A 23411-nucleotide genomic window follows, 5' to 3' on the forward strand; every position below is an offset into this window, starting at 1 on the left:
TTTTGTTATTCATTGTTTACATATTTGTAATATTATCCGATGGTATTATGGAAGTAAAAACTGCAGAAAAACTCTGCAAAAAATTTATCTGGTATTCTGTTAACATAAAAGCCTAAGTGTAAAGAAAAATTGGCAACGTTATTAAATAAGAAGGATGACGAGTATGAAAGATGAATCACAAGCCGAAAGGATAAGGAAGATGTTTAGTTGGAGCAACAGTTTGTCAAGGTAAATTTATTCTACATAAAATTTTATAATAAAAATTCAAAATATGTTTACTATTGGTGATAAGTAAATACTTGTCTAATAAAAAGAAATGTTTAAGTAAGATGCAAGTTTTATTTAGTGAGTCTGCGCCAATGGTATGTTCATGCACGAGACATTATACATATAGTGAAAGGCGTTCGTAGAGCCGACAAAACCAGTTTCAATCGTAAATGGTATAGATTTGACCAGCTCACGAATATCTAAAGAAATCGATGTGTCTTTTTAGCAACGGAAAACATATAATCTTCAGACATTTTTTTTCTTCGACTTCAAAGAGTAAATAATTATATAAATTAAAGTTATAATTATTATTAATTGCTCAATTTATATTCTATACATGTCATGTAAAAGACGTTATAGTAATTATGTATATAAGTAATTGTTTATGAAAATTTTTGGCTGTCAATTGGTGAAAGAAGATTTCTACTTTCAAAAGTAAAATTATAAGATAACTCATGACTTCTCATATTACTTAAAATTTAGTAATATGCTGATAGATGCCAGCACTTAACTCTTGAAGAAAAAGCCATTGAAAAAGGTTTACTTTTAATTTTGAGAGCAGCTTTTTATCAACAATAAATGTGCACTGAATACCAAAATAAAAACAAATTAAACAAATAACATATTAAAGATAAAAGTTTCATAATGAAATAATGGTAAAGTCTTATATTTGTATCAATCATCTGAATAGCAGTTGGTTAAAAATAATAAGAATCACAGTTTTTTACATAGCTTTTTTTTTTTTGTTAGAATGATTTTTTTGAATTTTTTATCATATGAATAATAATCTCGAAGGTTTAGAGTACATTTTTATATTGTTAATTCGTCAGTGAACATAAGAACTTTGGATCTTCAAGGTCAAGGTGCTGAATATACATATAATTATATTACATATAGCAAATAACTCAGAGTGACCATTTGACTTCTCTGAAGAAGAATACTTATTTGCAAGGATTGCACGTGATCTGAATAATAAATGACATTTCCTATATTAGTTCTCTGCAAATTATCATCATCATAATAAGATTGTAATATCGTTATTCGAATTAGTTTTTATATGTACTCGAAGGTCATATAAAATACTTCAATAAGACATAGTTCAAGTTTCTCTTTATATCCATCTTCTGGATTTTGATCGGATTGAAACGAGTTTTAATGTTGACTTATATTATTTTTTGGGGAACTCCAGTTTGAATAATTGGATGTAATTAATTAGCATTAATGATTTGATAGTTGTTTTGGTGTTGCTGTGATCATTCAGGTATAAAATATTTTATATTTTTAATTTAATAAAATAAAAAAACTTACGGTCTATCTTTATGTTGAACAAAGTTCATCAAATGTAATGGTTTTTCCACAGATATTTACGTAACGCAGCAGCTGGATTGACCGCTTTCACGTTTACGTCGCAAATCTTCGCTCTTATTGAACATCAGATATCGTCTGATATTTTAAATAGAATCAAAAATCTAATTTTTTCTGAATTAGTTGATCATCCTATTCAATTATCTCATATACAATGTAGCAGTTTGATGCTACTTTTTATTAAGTAGTTGGAAATTCAGTTAATCGTTTTGAGTGTGCTATGCATTTGCAAATTATATGGAATTTTACTATCAAGCAGAAATAATAAGTGACTTTTTTGAGACATGATTATTGTGCAGTAATTTGAAATTATACTGTGGGAAAAAAATGATTTATTGAAGAATTTGCTTGACAATATATATATATATATATGTATATAAAAAATATTAATCATATTTATGAGGATATCTTTAAGAACTACTTTTTGATTTAGTTAAAAAGTAAACTTAGTTGAATTATTTTCCTGTTATACCGGAAATATTTTTAAAGATGTTTAACTGTGAAATTATTATCCTTTTTATTTGTTTAAAAAATTTTTATTTTTACTTGACAATAATTATTAATTAATTATCACGGAAAGATGTAAGCTCTGTAATAATTGGAGATAAAAAAATAATAATCATTTATGAAGAGAGTAAATTATGTGATAAGTTATATCTCTTGTGTATCACAAACAATTACTCAGAAAACAACTTTCTTAAGTAGAGAAATTTCGCTTTATCAAAATAAGATCAATATTTTTTTTTCTGTATTGCAAATTTCTATTTGTAATTTAGCAATAAGTTATAAGCAACAGAGCAACATTATTCTAAATTCAAAAAAGGAGTCATAAGTTGCGGTGATTAATAATGTATTCATTTTAAGTAACCACTTTGCAATTTGAATATAAATTTTTTTGTAGTAATAAAACATTTTTCTTAACAATATCAATCAAATAGAAATAAAGATGGTGAATATTAAAATCTTTTTTCTAATGAAACGATTGCTATCTTAATCTCCATTATTATTATTAAATTTTTCCTCAAGTGTGCACATACTTAACTGATTCAAACAGCCATGATCTATGTAGGTCTCTGTTGGAATGGAATTTATTATATTAGTAATAACGGCAAGTTATACCACGAGCTAGACCAAATAATTTATAAGACTTTTCTTTTCAATCCCTGCATTTACCAATGTGTTATTTAATCGCGGTCTTCTCATTACATCATTGATCGTGTGTAGTTTAAGTTATGCAATGAGATGGTGAAAGTGACAATATTTCTGTTATTTTGATCATTGCCACGTTATTGTGATAGCTCATCTTCATATTGCTAACGAAATCATTAGCATGCTATCAACTGTTCCCCGTCAGATTTAATGAAAATATTTCAGCACTTTGTTAAGTAGAACATAAAAAAGTACACACAATTACTTGCATATGAATTGATAAATAATAATTATTGAACGTATTTTATACAAATTAGATGAAATTATCATAATTATTGTACATTCATAGTTGATGACTGATAAAGGTATTATATTTGATGGTGAAGTTATTATTTTGATGATTTTTAGGATAATTGGGTAATTATAATTGTTTATAATACTGTTTCTGACAAGTAAAAAGTAGATAAAGTAGGGAAACCGAAAAATGATTAGCGACAAAGGAAGAATGTGGTAGGGGAAAGACAACTCAGAAACATGGGAAAGCGAAGGAGGAGGTGACTTTGAACGTACAACAGTACGGTCGAACGGTCGGTTCTTGTAAAACAATTTACAGGTCGATCAGTCTTGCGGCAGGACTCGATAGTTGTGGCAAGTCCAAAGTGTTACCTGTCGTGACTAAGGTTCATATACGGACTTGCGCACATGTACACGTGTTTACTATTTCTTTCAATTAAGTACTCTATTTCTTAATGTGCTTCAATAATTATTTTTATATTATGTGTATGCCGTGAAGTTGAATTTTATTTTATTTCTGTGATGATGTTTATAAGTGCACTTTAAGAATTACTAGTTGCTTTTAATCAAATAAAAGCAAAAGGATTGGAGTTGACAATTGGAGAAATTTTGGAAAATAAACACTTGTAATTTTTAATCAAATTCGAATCAATGACGTAAGTCTGTTACAATTTTTTTATTATTTCTTATGATTAATAGAACATTGGTAATTAGTTATTAATTTTTTTATTAATCTTCACCTTTGTACATTAACCGTTATTTTGGCTACCAAATCAATAGGGTCTTTTTTTTATTGATGAAAAACAATCAACTGCTATGGAGATTATGTGACTATGAAGCGTCATTAGTCAGCGACATTGGTACACACTATTTGAGGAGTTGGAAACCAGAATTAATTTTCCAAAAAACTAATATGAAAAAGAATGTCTACCGAAAAAAGTGACATAAAAAGTTGAACATTTTTAATTAACTGAAATTAATTCAAGATATGAGGAAATTTTTTTCTTGGAATATTAAAATTATCCGAATTTTTTGAATGAATTTTTATAATATCACTAAAGATACAAATGCGAAATCAAGATGAATGACGAGTCTCTACTTTCTAAATACACCGCAAACAGAATGTGTACTGTCACCTACAAAATCCATAAAATTTAACCGGGAAATATATTGAGATGTAAAAACTACTTGAAAATAATATAGGTATTGATATTTTTAGTCATCAACTCCAGAAATATTAAAAACAATAATTAAATATGAGTACCAAGGTAAAACAATTAATATAATTAAAACAATTTAAATGTCTTACAATAAAATAATATTATTTACGCTGAATAATGACTAAAAATTAGTAAATTACCTATGGGTACTTTCAAGGTTGTTCAGAGTCTATTATGTGACGAAATATTCGACTGGGTAGGCATTTTTCCTAGTACTTCATTATTACATGTACCACTTCAATTCAATGAACAGGAATATAACATTATATGAAACCAAATTACCAGCATCAAATAAAAAAAGTATTAAAGAAGTACAGTTGTGGTAGTACCAAAGGTATCAAAGGTTCATTTAAAAAATCTTTAATATGACCATGACCTAGATATTAACCATTGACAGACTGTTAAACTAATGCTCTTTCCACACACGTGTCCAAGTCCAGGGTATTACTAGGATGAGAAATTTCATCTTACGCAATCATCATCAATAGCCATATTGGAATTCAGTTCTCGAATACTAGGCATCATTGAGTACGTGTAACACGTACAGGCCATTGATTAGTAAGTGATCAAAGTTTTGATAACATTATTTCAAGTGGGGGGTCCATTATCATAGGTCTGTTAGACACATCATCCTTATCAATAACTTGAGATCAGAAAATGTGCAGCAGATGAATAGCTGGAAACATGTACAAAGGTTTCAACCTTAAACCCAAAAAAAAGTAGCACGGCCTCGATTCTCCAATACAAGCTTTGACGTTTTTTATGTTGACCCTGAATTAAGACTTTTTCAATCTTCATTTTATCTTCTGACTGGTTTAAAGATTCTAATTCCGTATGCAAACTCGCAGTCGTCATTAAACATGATAAAAAATTAAGATATTCATATAAAATATTCCAATAAAATAAACTCGACATTTCTTATATTTCTGTATATCTTCAACATTCACTTGTTGCTGATACAAATGAGTCCTCGTATCAAGTTTGCCAAAAGTCATTTCCAGTATATTATTATATATTTATACTTTTTATTCATTGCTATTTGTACTCCTTATATACCGAGTACTCAGTCGTTGCTCAACGATGAAACTGGTGAGCGTCAGCGAAAAGAAAGTCGTATGCCCTTACGTAATTGCAGCCGTCGAAGTCACCGTTGATTCTTGCCGAAGCGTGCAATCTGGGTTGTTTGTATGTATATGTATATACGAATCACTGCATAGCACAGGTCCTTGCAGTGCAATAACCGGAAATGCTAAAATTACAAATAAAATAATAAAATTGTTTTTTTTTTATTCTTTTATTTCATTATGAATCATTTTCATTTCTCGCTTTTATAAATTCTTTTTATACTTCATCATCATATCCAATCAATTTGAACACATAATTAATTAGTCATCAATATCTTACTGTGTAGTTTTGGTTTAAATCTAGTAATTCGTATGCTTATTAAATGATTTATTTTATCGATTAATAAAAATTTTTACTATTTATGCATTGATTGAACCTTTAATTATTCATGCTAATGTTGATGAAATAGTCTTAGTTTGATTGAGCCAGTAAATAGGTCTGTCATGTTAGTGGGTCAATTATGATGTAATTAATTTATGTATTCATTTCATGTATAAAGAAAATAATTAAATTTTTGATTTTGTTAAAGTAAAATTTAATTTTGAATACTTGTTGAATTATTGAAATCAGTATCTGTAAATAGGACGATCATTTGTTAGCTTTTAGTTATTTATAATTTGATCAAACAACCCCTTTATTCTCGATACCAGAGAAATTCATCAAATATTCACTTATAATGAAACTAAATTCATGTTTAATTCAACTATTTAATCAATAATCACATTACTTATTGAAAGCTTCAATATGAGCTCTAAATTAGCTTTCCAACATGTTAATTAAATGAAAGAAAGAAAAAGAACTTTCAAATGATTATTTAAAAAAATCTATTGATGATAAAAAATCTTGAAGACTATCAATAATTGTATTAATTTGAAGATTAATTTTCATTCAAAATGATGGATTACATTTATCAAATACTTTGATTAGTATCATTAATAATTGATTATAATACTAAACCATTGATAACATTGAAATAAATATTATTGATTTTTATCAGTCAATAACACTGAGGTTTTTAATATTTACTTATTTTTTCAGCATATTTTTATTTATCCATATTTTTTATGCTAATTGATCTATTCTTTTTTTCATTTCAGGGAAGATACGCCAGATCGGGGTTACATCAATCCAGCCATTTCAATTTCAAGTGAATTGAACATGGACAATAATGTAGTGGCACCAAGTCCAGTTCTAGCAACTCCAGGTTTAAACAGCCCTTCATGGAACAGACAGCAAGCTGTCAGCGTGCGACATGCTTTCAAAACTTATGGAAGCAGCAAGAATCCAAACCATGTCATACAGAACCTGAGTATGACAGTGGCTAAAGGATCAATGTGAGTTGAACAATATCAGTTTGATTACTGATTTGACCAATATAAATAACCATCAATGAATTTTTAATGATACCTGAATGATCATTTCTACTTTTAAACATTTTCTCTAGAAGGTCATTAACTATTTCTTATATAAAAGTTAGCAGAATCAAGTTAATGTATCTTAATAAAGAAGAAGAAGAAGAAAAATTAAGAATAAATTAAGTAGATGAATTAATGAAGCTGATCGTTCAATACAGTTGCGTAGGTTTTTTTGGTGAAAGCATTTCTAAAATATTCAAATCTATCTCTTTTATGAATGCCGAGGAAATGATATTTTAGTTTGAATGAACCTTCACTGTTTCTCTTACGACATTAAATTTTATACTAAAGCAGGTAATGGGGATAAGTCGATATTACATTACTTTTTCAAGATATTGATGTACGATGAGTTAAAATTACCTTTAATATTGGTTTTATGGATGATTTGTATAATAGACTAATTCTATTAAGTAGTTAAATAATTTATATGAGATTGACATTCAACTCTTACTTTTATATTTTACTTTTAAAATAAAAGTATTATAAAATAGTTTCAATTGTCAAGTGTTAATGATAATGTGACGTCTTAACTTTATTTTGTATTTCCATTCAATGCCATTTCCAAGTGTGCATTTCAATTGAATCTACTTAACTCCTCTGAAATAGTAAACAAGAAGCTCAAAATATGTCAACATGACTTGTATTTATAATACAATAGAAGCTTATAGCCATTAAAAAAATTTAAGCAATCAAAAAACGAATCTTAACTTCTTTTATAGAATAATTTATAATAATTTACTCATTAAATTTATTTTATTCGTTAAAAATCATTTAGTTAAACATACTGTTGTTTTTTTTTACAATAACAATTTGTTTCAATAATTTTTTTTACTGCATATTTACAGACTTGCAATTCAAGTTTTATGATATATTCAAGTGTTATGATGGCAAAAGATGACATTAATTTTTTTTGTTATTATTAACGTTTAGTTTTCAAACTTTAAGTATATTGGTGCATAATTTTCAATTACTTTTCAAGAGTATAGGTTATCAGTCGTTTATCGACTTGAAAGCGAAACAAAAAAATACTTCTTTCAACTAATGGTAGTATAAAATTAATTATAATTGCAGATACAAAAAATGTTAAATGATATGAAAAATATTTTTTTAGAATAATATTTATTAATGGATATTTGATTATTATTATTTACATCTTTTTTCTCTGTATTATTATTTAAATATTTGTAACACCATACGAAATAACGATTAACGTAACTATCAATTATTTTAGATAATCTAAATTACTCAAGAAATTGGAATATACATCAGCTGTATTCGACATACAACTTTCTCCAATAAACAACTTTATGTTCCATTATTAACTTCATTATCATTACATGTTTTCTTGGGGGGTTTTTTTATTGACTCTTTCATTAGATTATTGAGAAAATGTTTGCATATTATATGAATTGTTAGTTGATTTATTGTAATTCTGAAAAACTGATGTGTCATTTTAGTTTAAATGAATTTATGGTTTTTCTATTTTGTTCATGATTGTTTTTTATGAATAAATTAATTAACTTTATACAATCTTGATTATTTATTGTACTAAAGACAAATAAAATAAATAGATATATTTATTTATTTATCTATTCATCAGAATAATAATTTTATAACATGTTTTTGGATTTGCTTTCAAATGTTATTCACACATCGAAACATTTTAAAAACAAATATGAAATGATAAATATTCTTTTAAATTTATTTGATATTTTTGTAGAATAAAAGATCAATTTGTTTAAAAGTCAACAATATGTAAATAGAAAATAACTGGCTATTTTTAAAAAAAGATAATTAATCATTGATGAATCATCCCTTATTTATGATGCAACATATAACTGTACCTTTGATCAAGATTTTAAATTCATCATCTTCTTTTTTTTATTAAAATTTTATGCTAATATCATCAGAATACTTGATACTAAAATTAAATAATATAAAAAAAATAGCCAAAAAAACATTCATTTATCATAAATGTACTAGACCTTGAGCATAAGATTTCGTACTAATTTATTTGATTGTTCATTACTCCAATCAGATATGGTCTTCTTGGTGCTAGTGGATGTGGCAAAACGACTTTACTTTCATGCATCGTTGGACGAAGACGACTAAATTCTGGAGAAATATGGGTCCTTGGTGGGAAGCCAGGAACGAAGGGATCAGGTGTACCAGGCAAACGAGTTGGTTATATGCCTCAAGAAATAGCTTTGTACGGGGAATTTACAATTCGTGAGACGATGATGTACTTTGGTTGGATCTTTGGTATGGAAACAGCTGAGATTGTTGAAAGGCTGAGGTTTTTATTACAGTTTTTAGATCTCCCGTCGCAGAATAGACTTGTAAAAAATCTCAGGTAGTTAATCAATCAATAAAAAGTAATGCAAATTATCATCTTTAATGCATAAATTATTAATTATTTGTTATGTCTATACTTTGAATTATAGTGGAGGTCAGCAACGACGTGTATCGTTTGCAGTAGCATTGATGCATGATCCTGAATTGTTGATCCTTGATGAACCAACAGTGGGTGTTGATCCTCTTCTTCGTCAGAGGTACGTTTTTCATGTTTATTTTTATACGTAAGAAAAAACTTTAGGTTTGCCTTACATCACTAAATGCATAAACGTTTTCACTGATGAGATACAAAACGTAGATGTCAAAGTGTAATGTAGTTGACGAAGATATGACAAGAAATATTATAAAAACTAGATATCGAGTACTATGCATTATTATGCTCATAAATGAAACATGATTTTATATAGACTTTGTCATGGAAGAAGGTTACTGCTAGACAGTTACCTCGATTATTTGTATAATTATAAAGAAAATCTCAATTGAAATAATTAATTATCAACTATCTAGCACACTGATTACGAGATATTATTATTCAATGATAATAAAATTTACAGCATTTGGAATCACTTGGTGCAAATTACGAAAGATGGAAACAAAACTGTCATTATTACGACACATTACATTGAAGAAGCAAGGCAGGCACATACGGTAAATAAGTTTTTTTTTATTCAACAATGATGAAAATGAATGACTTATATATTTATCAGAATCATTGGTATTTCTATTGGAATATTTGTGATAAAATCCACTTTTAATATCTAATACGTGTTGTTAAATAAATTAAACAAAAGCCTAATAATCATCATGATGTTTATTTAAAATCAGTAGTCTCATATTTAATAGTCATAAGACTCATTAATGGTATCTTTTCAAGAACTCTTTTAGCAAATAGATGAATGAAAAATATTCAAGTGTTAAGTTGTTTGATAAATATCCTCTTAAAAATTATTTACTTCTATTTTTGCAATTCGTAGAAAACAGACCTTGAATTGAAGAATTCTGAGAGTTTGAAGATACTCTGCTAATTCTGAGCTCTCTCGTTCACTGGTTAACTCCAATTAGGTACATTAATATCACTAAACGTGTCATTCACCCTCCATTACTTGGATTCCACACAATTTTATCAGCTCCTGAATGACCTAAAACATTTATTTTCAATTTGTTGTATTCATTATTTTTGATTATCAAATGAGTTATTGAATGAGTCATTAAGTAGAAACTGGAATTATATTATTGCATTTTGTAAATATTGATTGACTTTTATGATTTATTTTATGACGTTGGTTTGTTGATTAATAAAGAAATTAATTTGCAAATATTCAATTTTTATTCTAGATTGGTTTAATGAGAAGTGGACGGTTGCTTGCTGAAGAGTCCCCAAGAGCTCTTTTAACAATGTATAATTGCCCATCTTTAGAAGATGTATTCCTTAAATTATCAAGGAAACAAGGTCAAACGGCTCAACCAACAGTAGAATTAAACATATCTAATAATATCAGTTTGGTAAGAATATTAAAAATGATTGGAAATTTTTGTAATTAAATGTCATACAATTTCAAAACTGTTGATCAATTTCTTTGGATAGGCTTCCTTAAATTGGGGTAAAAAAGATGAACCAGTTTATGTAACTGAAGAGTCTGGTGTTATAGGATTGAATTTTCATCAAAGTAAAGAAGTACTTATTCATGATACAACAAATGGAGTTGGCAGTCATTATGATGTAAGTATGAAAAAAATTTCCAGTATTCCGATTGCACTGAATTGTTTTTCATTAATTTTCTTTTCTACTCAAATATCAGTTAAATGGAAAACCATTATCTGGCGTGAGGAAAAACTCTGAAGGAATGTGCCATGACTGCGACGTTTCAGATTGTTTTAACATAACAAGTAGGGGTAAAATAAGAGCATTATTACAAAAAAATTTCCTTCGAATGTGGAGAAATGTTGGGTAAGTATTTGTATAATAAATATGAATAAACAATAAGTTAATGAAAATAAACTTAAACCTAAAAATGTTTAATTTTAGTGTGATGCTGTTTATCTTTGCCTTGCCAGTAATGCAAGTAATCTTGTTTTGTCTCGCAATCGGAAGAGATCCAACAGGTTTAAAATTAGCTATAGTTAATCACGAAATGAATTGGTCAAATAAATCGTGTCCAATAGCAGATGGTTGTAATTATCGTATGCTAAGTTGTCGATATTTGCATTTTCTCGATAACGAAACAATGGTCAAGGTTGGTAATCAAATCATAATAAATAAAATAGCATTCTTAATACTGTAATGCCAATGACACCTTAATTAATTACGTATTGTCTACAGGAATATTATGAGACTCCTGAGTTAGCAATCGAAGCAGTGAGAAGAGGAAATGCCTGGGGTACTCTGTATTTTACGGAGAATTTCACGGATGCTTTGGTTGCTCGAATGGGACTGGGTCGTGATGCTGATGATGAAACACTTGATCAAAGTGAAATTCGAGTTTGGTTGGATATGTCAAGTAAGGATCAAATTTCATTTAAATCAATGCCAAATTTTTTGGCTTAGTTTCTAGTAAAATCAACTTGGATTAAATTATTATTTTTTTAATGTTTATTACAGATCAACAAATTGGTTTGATTCTATCTCGGAATTTGCAATATTCATATCGTGATTTTGCTAAAGATTTATTAGCGAAATGTGAGCTGAATACAAAACTAGCCGACGTTCCAATTCAATTCTTAGATCCTATTTATGGAACTAATGATCCTAGCTTCACGGATTTCGTAGCTCCGGGCGTTATTTTGACGTAAGAAATTATAGATGATTTATTATTAAGCATGTAATTAATAAATTTTTCTTTTTTTTTTAGCATTGTGTTCTTCTTGGCTGTTGCTCTGACTTCGTCTGCCTTAATTATCGAACGAATGGAAGGTCTATTAGATAGAAGTTGGGTTGCTGGAGTGTCACCCGGAGAAATTCTTTTTTCTCATGTTGTTACACAATTTGTCGTCATGTGTGGCCAAACAGCTCTCGTACTTATATTTATGATTCTCGTTTTTGGTGTGGAATGTAATGGCGACATTGGTTGGGTGATTCTGCTAACTATCCTTCAAGGTCTTTGTGGAATGTGTTTCGGTAAGAATTATTATATTTTTAGTTCCATTGTCAGCTGATCATTTATTATAGCCTTTTTTGTTGATTTATTCTTTAATACTAATGATTTCATTTATTATGTTTTCAGGATTCGTCATTTCAGCTATTTGTGAACTTGAAAGGAATGCTATCCAATTAGCATTGGGTAGTTTTTATCCTACATTGTTACTCAGTGGTAAGTATTATTAATATTTATTGTTTATCATTCGATAATGTTTCTAATTAATATATAAAATTGCATATATTGCATCATTGACATAGACGTTTAATTATTTTTATTTGCTTCGTAGGTGTTATTTGGCCAGTTGAAGGAATGCCCACGGTTTTGCGTTACATTTCACAAGGTTTACCATTGACAATGGCAACAACTTCTTTGAGATCAATGTTAACAAGAGGATGGTCAATTGGTGAACCAGATGTGTACAATGGCTTTATCTCCACAATAATATGGATTGCTGTTTTCTTAACAATTAGTTTGCTTGTTTTAAGGTTTAAACGTGGTTAGATTTTAATTGAGTGCTCAATAATTTGCATTATTCATTAAAACAAATCAATATATTGATTGATGAATTTTTAAGAAATTATTTAAATTTTATAATTATTCATTCAAGCCATGAAATTTGGAATAATTATTTGTTTGTATAATTTATCATTCCCAAGAGTTCATATGTAGGTAGAATAATTGAAAAATTTTTATAATATTTTTTGATCATCAAAGAGATATCCACGACAGGTTAGATAATAATTATTTTAATTAGTTGTTAATATATATACTAATCTAGTATATTTTTATTAATAAAAATGGTCGACTATAAATACGTGAATAGAGTATTGAGTTAAGAATTCTCCAGGATTAATATATTTAATCTTATTGGATTTTAAATACATATGAAAATGTTTATAATTATTGTAAATATATACATAGTTGATTGATTATTATTTTCATTACCTAATTCAATGTTAAAGTGAAAATAAAATGTATTTTATCAACGATCCTGTATATAAATAATCTTATTGTTTTATCAAATTCAAACCTAAACAAACAAAACCTTACCTTTGTAAACACTCATTTTCAATTCAATTACGACATGAATTTATTTAACAAATATACTACAAACATATACTACAATTATTACTACACGATTAATAACATTACGAATATATTTTTTATCTCCCGATTAAATCGCGATTAAAGTACGTTAAACAATTATAAATATCTCTTTTACATTGTTCATTGTCAACTGTTTTGATCTTGGAACGCTTTTCAATTTTTTCTGACACTGTCGTTATGAGTACAATTTATCTTATCAACTGGCATCAATGTTTGCATTATCAACTGCAGCTAAAAAAATTAATCAGTTGGTATTACAGAAAGGTGATTACTACAGCGCTTAGTGTGGTAGTGTGGTAATGATACGTACTAATTAATCGTAATCACAAAATCAGCTGACTGGGAGTTCTTTACATATTTCTTTGTATTGTATGTATATTTTTGTTTTAAGCCCTCAGCTGTTCTACGTAATGAAAATACGTACGTTATAATAATCTTTGGTGTGTATACGTTGATGGACAGAGTTCCTGATAGTCTTTAGGAATGGTGGTAAAAATAGGCCATGTAATTCTTGTAAACAGTTGCTCATAATTTATAACTCACATCAACGTGATTAATTTTTCATTCAAAAACATTGAGATTATAATACATAAGATAACTGTGATTTAAATAACCAGTGTGTATTACATTTTAAAATTATTTACAAACGTGTTATTTTACTTTATTAAATGTAATCTGTTGATTTTCCGTTTTTAGTAATGTCAAATGAAGATCGATTGCGGACTTTATTCTCTGATTTAGGAAAAGCAACACTTCGTGGTGTAAAAAAATGCCCAAAGTGTGGGACGTATAATGGATCACGTGGATTGTGTTGCAAAAATAAATATTGCGATGCTGTGTTTAAAGAACCAGGCGAAAGGCGTAAAATGTCAACAGAAGCATGCAAACTTATTACTGGTTCATCTGTTCAAGTATTTTCAGTAAGGGTTCGTGATAAGGGACCGGATTGTAGAGGCTTCGTACAAGTACCTGTCAACGCAACAATATTTAATGATTCATTTTTTACATCACCCACATCAGCTTTATGTTTGGTCGATAATTGTGAAAAAACCTTTGATACTAATGTCCTAAAATGTCATGAAAAAAATCCATCTGATACCAGTATACCAACATGCCAACATATCCAAGCTGCACTCAAGTGTTATGCTGAGGCTCAACCTTTGACTGTAAAGAATTCCATTTTAAGGTCGATGAATGTTTTAAGTGAATTAAAGCAGGAAATATGGCTGCTGGCAACTGAAACACCAGGTCCATTAGTACAGAGAGTATCAAAGAATATTATGGCTGTTAAATGCAAGGTCTCACCAAAGCATCCTCTTGGATATTTACATTTATCGTTTTATACAACAAAAGTTAAAGACAAAGTCGAGCATAAGTATAATTGTAGTTGTACTCCTTTTAAGGTAAACTATTTATATAAATTATCACTCTATTTTATATTAATTATTAATATAATTATTTTACAGCAACATTTAAGAGCTGCAGAATTACAAAATAATAGCAATAATAGTAATAATCGTACGGATTTATCACAAACACCCAAAAGATGTGTACATTTTTACTCCTGTATTTGTGCCTTTGCCAGTGATGTTAAACTGGCGGATGAATTTGAATATTATATAAATATTGATGAAAATGAATCGAAAGTACAGCAATTAAAAAATCCGTCTTTGCCAGTCGATGAGACTGATCAAATAGTTACAATGGGTATTTATATCAAATCTATTGAATGTTTACCAAAACAACACGGTGATAAATCGGATATTTTAACTTCATTTTTTAAAATACATTGATCAATTTATACTGATATATTTCTTTTTATTTTGATCTTAATAAATATAATAGTTTATTTTTCAAAGATTCAAAATTATCAGGAGAAATTAATAATATATTCTTAGCCAAAGATTAAATTGACGGTTATTAATTTTGTAGTTGATATTCAGTACATGTCTATTATTTTTTTATGATAATTAATTTTCTGAAAGATTCTATCTTCATGCTTAACATGACATATATTCAGTTCTAAAACTTTGGTAAAATAATTTTAAAGTTTCACTACATCTATAGAAACCTCGAGGGTATTTAAAAGTCTAGTTTAAATTTTCTCACACGTCAGTGAGTAACTGCAGATATAATGTAGTTTCTCTTTGCAATTCGTCTTTCTACCATCATTGTATCTTCTACGTCATATATTAATTTATTATATTCTACAACTTTTGTGGTGAAGCAGCAGAAAGTTTCTCATACCATGTAGAAGTCTCTGGTATATTCATTATTCTGTTTCGAAAACTAAAGATCAATTTCGGGCGGAAATTATACCAGAGATTATCATTTATTTATCACCTGTGCTGCTTTGTAGTTTAATTAATCAAAAATATACTTAAAAAAATAGCTATGGATTGTTAATGATAGTTTTTATTTTATTTTATTTACAGATTTTGATTGTTTAACAGATGATTCTCATTTATTAATTTTTCGTGATGAAACACTAACTGTACAAAATTTCGATGGAGAACGATTAGATATAGATTATATTAATCTAGACGCTGCAATTTTATCTAGTAATATTGTTGAAGAGATTGATACAAGCTGCCAGCGTACTTTAGTAGAAGAAAATAATGTTATTAATCAAGTAAGGCTTTAGATTTTTTTATCATTTTTTAAAATGAATAAAATCTGTTATTAATTTGTTTGTTTGTTTGTTTTAGACCAATAGTTTAGGAGACAATAAACAATCATCGATTGATACTTCAAAAACAATTAATAGTCAATTAGCTATCGAACATAAGTATGGATCCAACGAATACGTATTAGATGAACATGATTTAAAACTAGTCAACAATAAGTATACAGCCAAAATATATGATGGACAGACGCTGTTTGAGGCTAAAAATATTAAAATACTCGAAGATGCTTCTATTATTGATTGTGGAGGAGTTAAAGTTATTAATGATAATCTACTGCCAAATGAAGTAACTATACAAGTTGAAAATTCTAAAGCAAGTTCTGTTAAAAGGAAAAGAGATGATGAAAAACTTGGCATACCTTATTTGAATCTTAATAATTTAAATTTAATTGAAACCAAAAAAGTTAAAACTAAACCAACGATTATTAAAAAACATGATTACTTGAATGAAAATGTTGAGGAAGAAAATGTTAACTTGTCTTTTATCAAGTGGCTTGCTTCAGTTACTGAAAGAATAAACCAAACAATGCATTTTCAGTTTGATGGTAAGCCTGAACCGTTGGTTTTTCACGTACCTCAAATATTTTTCGACTGTCTGAGAGAACGAATTTCTTGTGGTGGAAAGAAAAAAAGATTACCAAATTCAACAACAGCATTTGTCAGAAAAGATGGAATCCCTTTAGGAATTTTTACCAAGTATACTTGGCAAATAACCAATATATTACATGTCAAAAGTATTTTTGAAACTTCTTTGATTCCTCTTGAGATTACTCGTAGCTTTATACAAAATGCTGATGGCACGTATGATTTATATAAACGTCAAGAAACAGATATTGATAAATATAAAAAAATGGAAAATAGTGCTTTAATAAAACCTTCAGAGTTGAAAACTTATCTAAAAGTTGGTAAGTATAATTAATGTTTTCATTAAATTTTAGAATTATTTTAAATAAGAAATACATGAATTTATTATGTTTAAAGGTAAAATGTCTCCAAATCAAGTAGATCCAACTCCATTCCTAATAGAATGGATACCCGATATCTTGCCAATTTCAAAAATAGGTGAACTACGAATAAGATTTGAATTTGGTCATGTGAACAACGAGACACCAGATAGATGGAAGACCAATGTGGCATCATCGAAAACATTTTGATAAAGAAAATTTAATAATATTCATTCAGTTATTTATACCAATTAAATAGTTATCCATAATTTTGTTAAAAAATATGATTCCAAAACTTGTAAAGGATTTAGAAAGTTAAATGTTTTCCAAAATTACAAAAATATACCAAAATGTAGGTATTATTTATATATTTTGATAAAACTTTTTATTGAAAAATTAAATGGTTCATTAATTGTTAAATGTATATATTTTGTTAAATAATTAACAACTATTATTTATGATAAATTGAAAATTAAATGAACTAACGTTATATTTAAATTTGTTTCTTTTATTTTTTTATAAAATTTTTGTGATTTATAAATTTAAATTTTTAAGTTATTGTACTTATAATAGAAATAATAAAAGAGTTTGGTTAACAAGAATTTATTTAAAATTGTAATAAACAATTTTAGACATTTGAAAGTTGCCTCGTTTTCGAGCTATATTTAGAAATTCTACATATAAATATAAGTACTACACTGCCATAGGCTAAATCGACTTATATAGATGCGCATTGACTATAGATGCTACATGAGTCAAAATGACGTCTTATTTCGAAATCGAGTAATTAATAATTATCATATTTTGTGATAAAATTAACATGACCTTAATATAACAAAGTTAGATTAATTATTTGACATGTTATAAAGTACATTTAGCATTCCAATAACGATTAATAATTAGTAATAAAAGCGGAAAGTAAGGGATTTTGTACTACTCCAGGAATTACCAGGACGGAAGTTGACGATGACGTACAAAATATAGGAGTAGTCTTCCATTTTCTTGAGGCTTTCTAGTAATACAGAGCACGTGTTTTGTTGCCGGTCACTGTGAACGCATTATTTTGTGTGTAAATTTACATCGGCAGTTATTTAAAATAACGTAAATTAATTAATTTGGGAGTAGTAATTTAATTAAATAAATAATGAATCCAGAAAAGTTAAAAAAATTACAAGCACAAGTTAGAATTGGAGGAAAAGGAACACCTCGTCGTAAAAAGAAGGTGTGTAATATTATTAGTGTCTTGGTTGTGATATAATTAGCAAAATGACGAGGCTATCGTTTATTTTGTCACTGAAATTGTTGTTACCAAATGTATGCTCCGAAAATGATTGTCACTATCTTTGGTATAATCATTAACTAACTGATTGTTTGCTAATTATATATTTATTCCATTAATAATCAATTTGTAGTTATGTATTTTTTTTAAAATGATATATATTTAATAAAGGTTGTCCACGCCACTGCAGCCACAGACGACAAAAAGTTACAAAGTTGCTTGAAGAAATTGTCGGTTAATACAATTCCCGGGATTGAAGAAGTAAATATGATCAAAGATGATGGTACCGTAATTCATTTTAATAATCCAAAAGCTCAAGCCAGCCTTTCGGCGAACACCTTTGCTATTACTGGCCATGGTGAAAATAAACAAATAACAGAAATGTTGCCTGGAATACTGAGTCAATTAGGCCCTGAAGGTTTGACTCAATTGAAAAGATTAGCCAGTACGGTTGCTGGGAGCGCAGTTGGTAAAGCCACAATGGAAGAGGACGATGAAGTACCAGAATTAGTTGAAAACTTTGATGAAGCCAGTAAGGAAGAGGTTTGTCTCACTTTTATTCATTTCATTATTACATTACAATCTTATCTTATTCGTTTGTTTATATTTATTTAATTATCTTGTAAATACCTTTTTCTATAAGTTGATATTTTTTTTTCTTCAATAAAAACGAGGTCATAATTAATATTCAGTAATAACCTGTAAAATAAAAATTAATAACTGGTTTACAATGTTTATTACTGAATTATTTTCAAGGCTTCTTGATTGATGGAATGTGAAATTAATTACTGTTATTAATTGATTTTTTGAAGGTTGCGACAAAGAAAGAAGTCGAAGACTTTGGTAAGTCTGTTGCAGACAAAAAAGAAGCAATTGTCACTGAAAATGACAAAAAAGAAGCTACCTTAGTTAAGCCTGAAGCTTAAAAGCTTAACGTTAAGCGTAAGTTAGCTCTAATTTTTAAATCTTTTAAGTGAGTTTTCTTTATGTACTTTCGATTGAGTTTCGATTATTTATTTATTATAGGTGCTCACCGGGATATAAAAAATAAGTGGATGAGTCAAGAAATAATATTGCTTGAGTGAAAAAAAAATTTGTAATTGTATCAAACGTTACAAATTCTTTACCTTGTGTTACGATTATATAAATAATGATAATGATAGTCCAGGAAATTGGAAATATTTGAAAATAAATGATGGTCGTTGGCATCATCTATTAATCTAACAATAAATTTTAAGAACATTTTTTTTTATTTAAAATGTGTTTATCTTATTACATATCAGTTTATTATCAAGCATCATTTTTTTGTTTCAATTCAGGTTAATTGGTTGATGCATGTGATAGAATCGCTAAACAATCAGTTCAAAAAATTGTTTCAATTTATGTACGGATTACAAGCTATTCACATTCTCGTTAATCTTATACTTTATTTCTCGGATAATAGAATTGTAATGGTGTCTATACAACATACCATTGAACGTGCTCAAGTACTTGTTACAAACAAATATTTATTAACATTCTAACATCAATGAGATAATATAAACATCAACAAGAATTAACAATAATCTCTCAATAGCACACATCCTTTTTTTTAATTTATTTGATATATTTCAATCGTGTTTTTTTTTTGCAATTTTTGTATTATATTTTACAATCAATTATAATTTGTTTTGTATGGTAATATTATTGGGTATCTAAAATAATTTTTATTGAATTGTACTTTCTATTTCATTTAATCATTAACCAACGAAATAAACAAAACAGTGATAATTTCTCTCTTTATATAAAAGATTTTAGAGTCGAAATCATTCTTATGTTGCATTGCATTTACGAAGATAAAAAATAAATTTATAACATAATAGTGCAATGATGAAAAAAAGGCAAGTAGAATAAAATTAAAATAGCAAAGCATTAAACTAATGCTCTAACGATCTCAATTAATACGCATACTGAAATAAAATCTTAAACCATTGTTGAATATACTAATGATAAGTAAAATAAAAGTTTACGATTTTTGAAAATTTCCAAGCGTTTTTCAGCATAGTGAGACATTAAATGCCTATACTGAGATACAATTTCATTTATAAGTGACAAATTCTTGAGCAATTGTTTTTAAATTTTATAATTGCCGTAAATAGGATGCATCAGTGACAGAAATAAAAATAATCAATTAAAATTATCTCTTTAATATGAAGAAATATTAATTTTTAATCAATTGCAACAAAAGTAAAAAATAATGAAAGTAGTTTTCGATAATTTATTTCCAAACAGTGCAACCTTAATATTATATTAGTAAGAAAATATCAATTTATTTTCATAAGAAAAATTCACTATTGTAACTTTAAAACAGGAATAATAAAATAGTTTCTTTGTCCAAGAAACTCTTGTCTTTTCAGTGAAGAATTCTTTGATGGAGATAATTTTATAAATAAAAGAAAAAGAAGACAAGTAGATAAGACTTTAAATGATAGAATATCTTTTCAGAATAAATGAATTTTTATTAGATTCAAAATAATCTTTAATAATGAAAAACAACAACAAAAGAATCATTTCTTTCGTCAACAATTTATCCCCAAGAAGAGGGTTCTTGATTGAAAAAATATTTTATTGTGTGAAGTTAAAATTGATGACATTGAGAATTTTCCGGCATTTAAAAGATCATTTTCCCCAATTCACTGTTGGTAAGATGATAAAGTAGCATTCAAATTGAATAAATTTATAGCTTCATCTTGCAAACACTCCAGATATGACATACACATAAAATAGAAACGCTTGCGCCAATAGACACAGAATACAAGGTTTACTATATCGATTTATGTATACACATATAACCGGATAAAATAATTATTTCAACAAACTCTATCTACTATATACATCCACATTCACGAAGATCTCCCTAAGGGGATAATTTTACTGAGACGAATTTATTTAACATCTTGGATACTCATTTATAATTATAATTATTAACTCAATAGACAGGATGAACATACGTACACTTTCAAAATATGAATGATGTTTCTTTGATGGAATAATTAATAATAGCTTGAATGAAAAACAATTATGAAGGTTGTTTGTTTAAATTTATTGGTATAATAATAATTATATATTCTAAGTACAATATTCCTATTAAATATAATGGTTATCTATTACTTACATACTATCAATGAGCATGGAAGATGGAAGGAGAGCAATACTTCTTTAGGTATATCAAAAGATTGACGAAATGGAAGAGATGACGGGATGACAAGAGAAGAATATTCTCGCGAGATCTGGGATAATCTTCTTAGAGTATTCGCACTTTTATAAGTGCGAGTTCAACTAGGTTTATGGAGAATTATGTTTTCTTTTGTGCAGTGGTTGCACAAATACACTCAAGGATGAAATGTATTAAATGAGATTTTTTTTTATCTACCCTCTAGTTTTTCAATTCAATAGGATGAATAAATCATCGTATGATATATATTTTATATATACGTGTATATATTCCAATATCAAGAACGTTAATCTACTTTTATCAACTATTGCAAATTTTGTTCAATAATTCAATCAAACTTTTAGTTTAATCGCTTAGGTGATTTGTCATTCTGAGCTATTTTTAGAAATAGGGTATGATAGGGGAAGATAATAAATCAAAAGAAAAGTAATATTGTGATTGATTTTGTCTTCGAGTATTAATTTCATATTTCCAATTATTTACTAATCAGTTTATGCGTAAATTCATTTCAAAGTATATTCCTATCGAATTATACGGAACGTAATTGAAAATTTAATTTTGCGGCCACAATAATTGAGTTCTATCGTTGTAATCTATTATTTCCATTAAATAAAATTAAACATATGGACTCAATTCTTTGTTATATATTTATTTAGCTGTCATTTCTAGTTATTCTAATTGAGATGAATCAGTTTAGATAACGAACCGGAAGAGCAATGCATCAACACAACTATTTTATTTACAATTTTATGCAAGAGTTGAATGAAAAAAAAAATTTAGATACTTTTGTCGATCAGCACAGCTGATATTAAAAGTTTCATTCCGGATATAAATATGCAATGATGTTGAAAATTGCACATTTGTTGTAGATATTTCACTAATTCTCGTTTTTTGTACTCATCCAGAGAGAATTCTCATCTGTATTTAATTACATTGTTGATTATTTTCTTATTAAAGAGGAAAACCAATTTGAAATTCTTTTACAACATAAGATAAAAAGTGAAAGATCTAAAACAATTTCTGAAATAACTTGTTCACTTTGTTATAGTGATTTTAATTTCTAATTCTTTTGTTAGTTCTTTGAATTGAGTTACTGTAATTTCATCCCAGAGTGTAATTTCTCTACCAACTACCAATTACTTTTAATCTCATTGGGAGATATCAGCTCTAATTGAATGACTAAAAAATGAATAAAGCTAATATTTGAAAATTTTGTTAAGTGATTATGACAAATGATACGTGTCACTGATTGAAACTTAAAAAGATACATAAACTGATTATCGAAGGGTTTGCGGTTTATTAAATATCTCTTCACCGACGATATATGTATTACGAATCGATTGTTTGCTCTGCTTTATCCGCTTTTGGTTGAGCTTCAGTGAATAATCCATAGTTATTCTACCAATCACTTTATAATGATTTAGTTTGTTATAAATACAGCTATATTACATTACTAATGTTTTGTTATTATTGTTGAAATTATTATTATTATTATTATTATTATTAATTATATTACTAGTGATAATATCATCGCTAAATATAATTTCTCCACATTTTTCGCTTCTTCATTTACTTACTGGGGTTTTAATTAAAAAGAGATAGATATGAAATGCTATTGTTTTCGGATTTTAATAATCTGCTGTGTCAAGCTAATCTGGCAGTTTTAATCAGAATAATACGTACATTTATTACAAAATATAATTTAAAACTTGGTGTCTAACAAGAAAAAAACAAGTGTTACTAGTAGTAGGTTTTTAATTTTTTTGATTTTCTGTTTTACCTGTAACTCAATTTAAATTATTATTAGTGTTTGGAGATAATGAAACATTTACAATTAATTGAAACATGAGAAGA

At 27.7% G+C, this 23411-nt stretch overlaps 3 protein-coding genes across 4 annotated transcripts; all 3 read left to right on the forward strand.

Annotated features, from left to right (window-relative positions):
• Positions 1-5: 5 nt before the first annotated feature.
• snu (snustorr) lies at positions 6-13162 on the forward strand. Of its 2 annotated transcripts, none has more exons than XM_035088284.1 (14): positions 6-228; positions 6518-6754; positions 8874-9188; positions 9280-9387; positions 9745-9838; positions 10526-10693; positions 10776-10910; positions 10990-11138; positions 11217-11424; positions 11511-11688; positions 11790-11976; positions 12040-12305; positions 12412-12498; positions 12614-13162. In XM_035088284.1, the coding sequence occupies exons 1-14, from the start codon at positions 155-157 to the stop codon at positions 12826-12828; spliced, it is 2421 nt and encodes an 806-aa protein (XP_034944175.1). In that variant the 5' UTR covers positions 6-154; the 3' UTR covers positions 12829-13162. The 2 variants fall into 2 exon arrangements, with proteins under 2 accessions (XP_034944175.1, XP_034944176.1); XM_035088285.1 differs by lacking the exon at positions 6-228 and adding an exon at positions 3326-3731 and having other exon boundaries at positions 12614-13161.
• Positions 13163-13765: 603 nt separating this feature from the next.
• LOC118069956 (uncharacterized protein C2orf42) lies at positions 13766-17395 on the forward strand. The gene is made up of 6 exons (XM_035088335.1): positions 13766-14050; positions 14131-14837; positions 14901-15141; positions 15870-16066; positions 16143-17025; positions 17102-17395. Exons 2-6 carry the CDS (start codon positions 14133-14135, stop codon positions 17272-17274), a joined length of 2199 nt encoding a protein of 732 aa, XP_034944226.1. The 5' UTR covers positions 13766-14050; positions 14131-14132; the 3' UTR covers positions 17275-17395.
• A 495-nt stretch (positions 17396-17890) lies between these two features.
• bic (bicaudal) lies at positions 17891-19602 on the forward strand. The gene is made up of 4 exons (XM_035088326.1): positions 17891-18286; positions 18515-18886; positions 19156-19285; positions 19370-19602. Exons 1-3 carry the CDS (start codon positions 18209-18211, stop codon positions 19267-19269), a joined length of 564 nt encoding a protein of 187 aa, XP_034944217.1. The 5' UTR covers positions 17891-18208; the 3' UTR covers positions 19270-19285; positions 19370-19602.
• Positions 19603-23411: the final 3809 nt, after the last annotated feature.

The sequence above is a fragment of the Chelonus insularis genome, unplaced genomic scaffold (genome assembly GCF_013357705.1).
Source record: "Chelonus insularis isolate UGA/USDA-ARS -01 unplaced genomic scaffold, ASM1335770v1 contig_493_pilon, whole genome shotgun sequence".
In the NCBI taxonomy this organism is placed as follows: domain Eukaryota; kingdom Metazoa; phylum Arthropoda; class Insecta; order Hymenoptera; family Braconidae; genus Chelonus; species Chelonus insularis.

Excerpts from the sequence above, each read along its gene's own strand:
- snu (XM_035088284.1), top strand. The coding sequence starts at position 155 with ATGACGAGTATGAAAGATGAATCACAAGCCGAAAGGATAAGGAAGATG. Across the intron at positions 6,755-8,873 it reads ACAGTGGCTAAAGGATCAAT|ATATGGTCTTCTTGGTGCTA; the intron begins GTGAGTTGAACA and ends TACTCCAATCAG. Across the intron at positions 11,977-12,039 it reads GCTCCGGGCGTTATTTTGAC|CATTGTGTTCTTCTTGGCTG; the intron begins GTAAGAAATTAT and ends TTTTTTTTTTAG.
- LOC118069956 (XM_035088335.1), top strand. The coding sequence starts at position 14,133 with ATGTCAAATGAAGATCGATTGCGGACTTTATTCTCTGATTTAGGAAAA. Across the intron at positions 14,838-14,900 it reads GTAGTTGTACTCCTTTTAAG|CAACATTTAAGAGCTGCAGA; the intron begins GTAAACTATTTA and ends ATTATTTTACAG. Across the intron at positions 17,026-17,101 it reads GAAAACTTATCTAAAAGTTG|GTAAAATGTCTCCAAATCAA; the intron begins GTAAGTATAATT and ends TTATGTTTAAAG.
- bic (XM_035088326.1), top strand. The coding sequence starts at position 18,209 with ATGAATCCAGAAAAGTTAAAAAAATTACAAGCACAAGTTAGAATTGGA. Across the intron at positions 18,287-18,514 it reads CACCTCGTCGTAAAAAGAAG|GTTGTCCACGCCACTGCAGC; the intron begins GTGTGTAATATT and ends TATTTAATAAAG. Across the intron at positions 18,887-19,155 it reads ATGAAGCCAGTAAGGAAGAG|GTTGCGACAAAGAAAGAAGT; the intron begins GTTTGTCTCACT and ends GATTTTTTGAAG.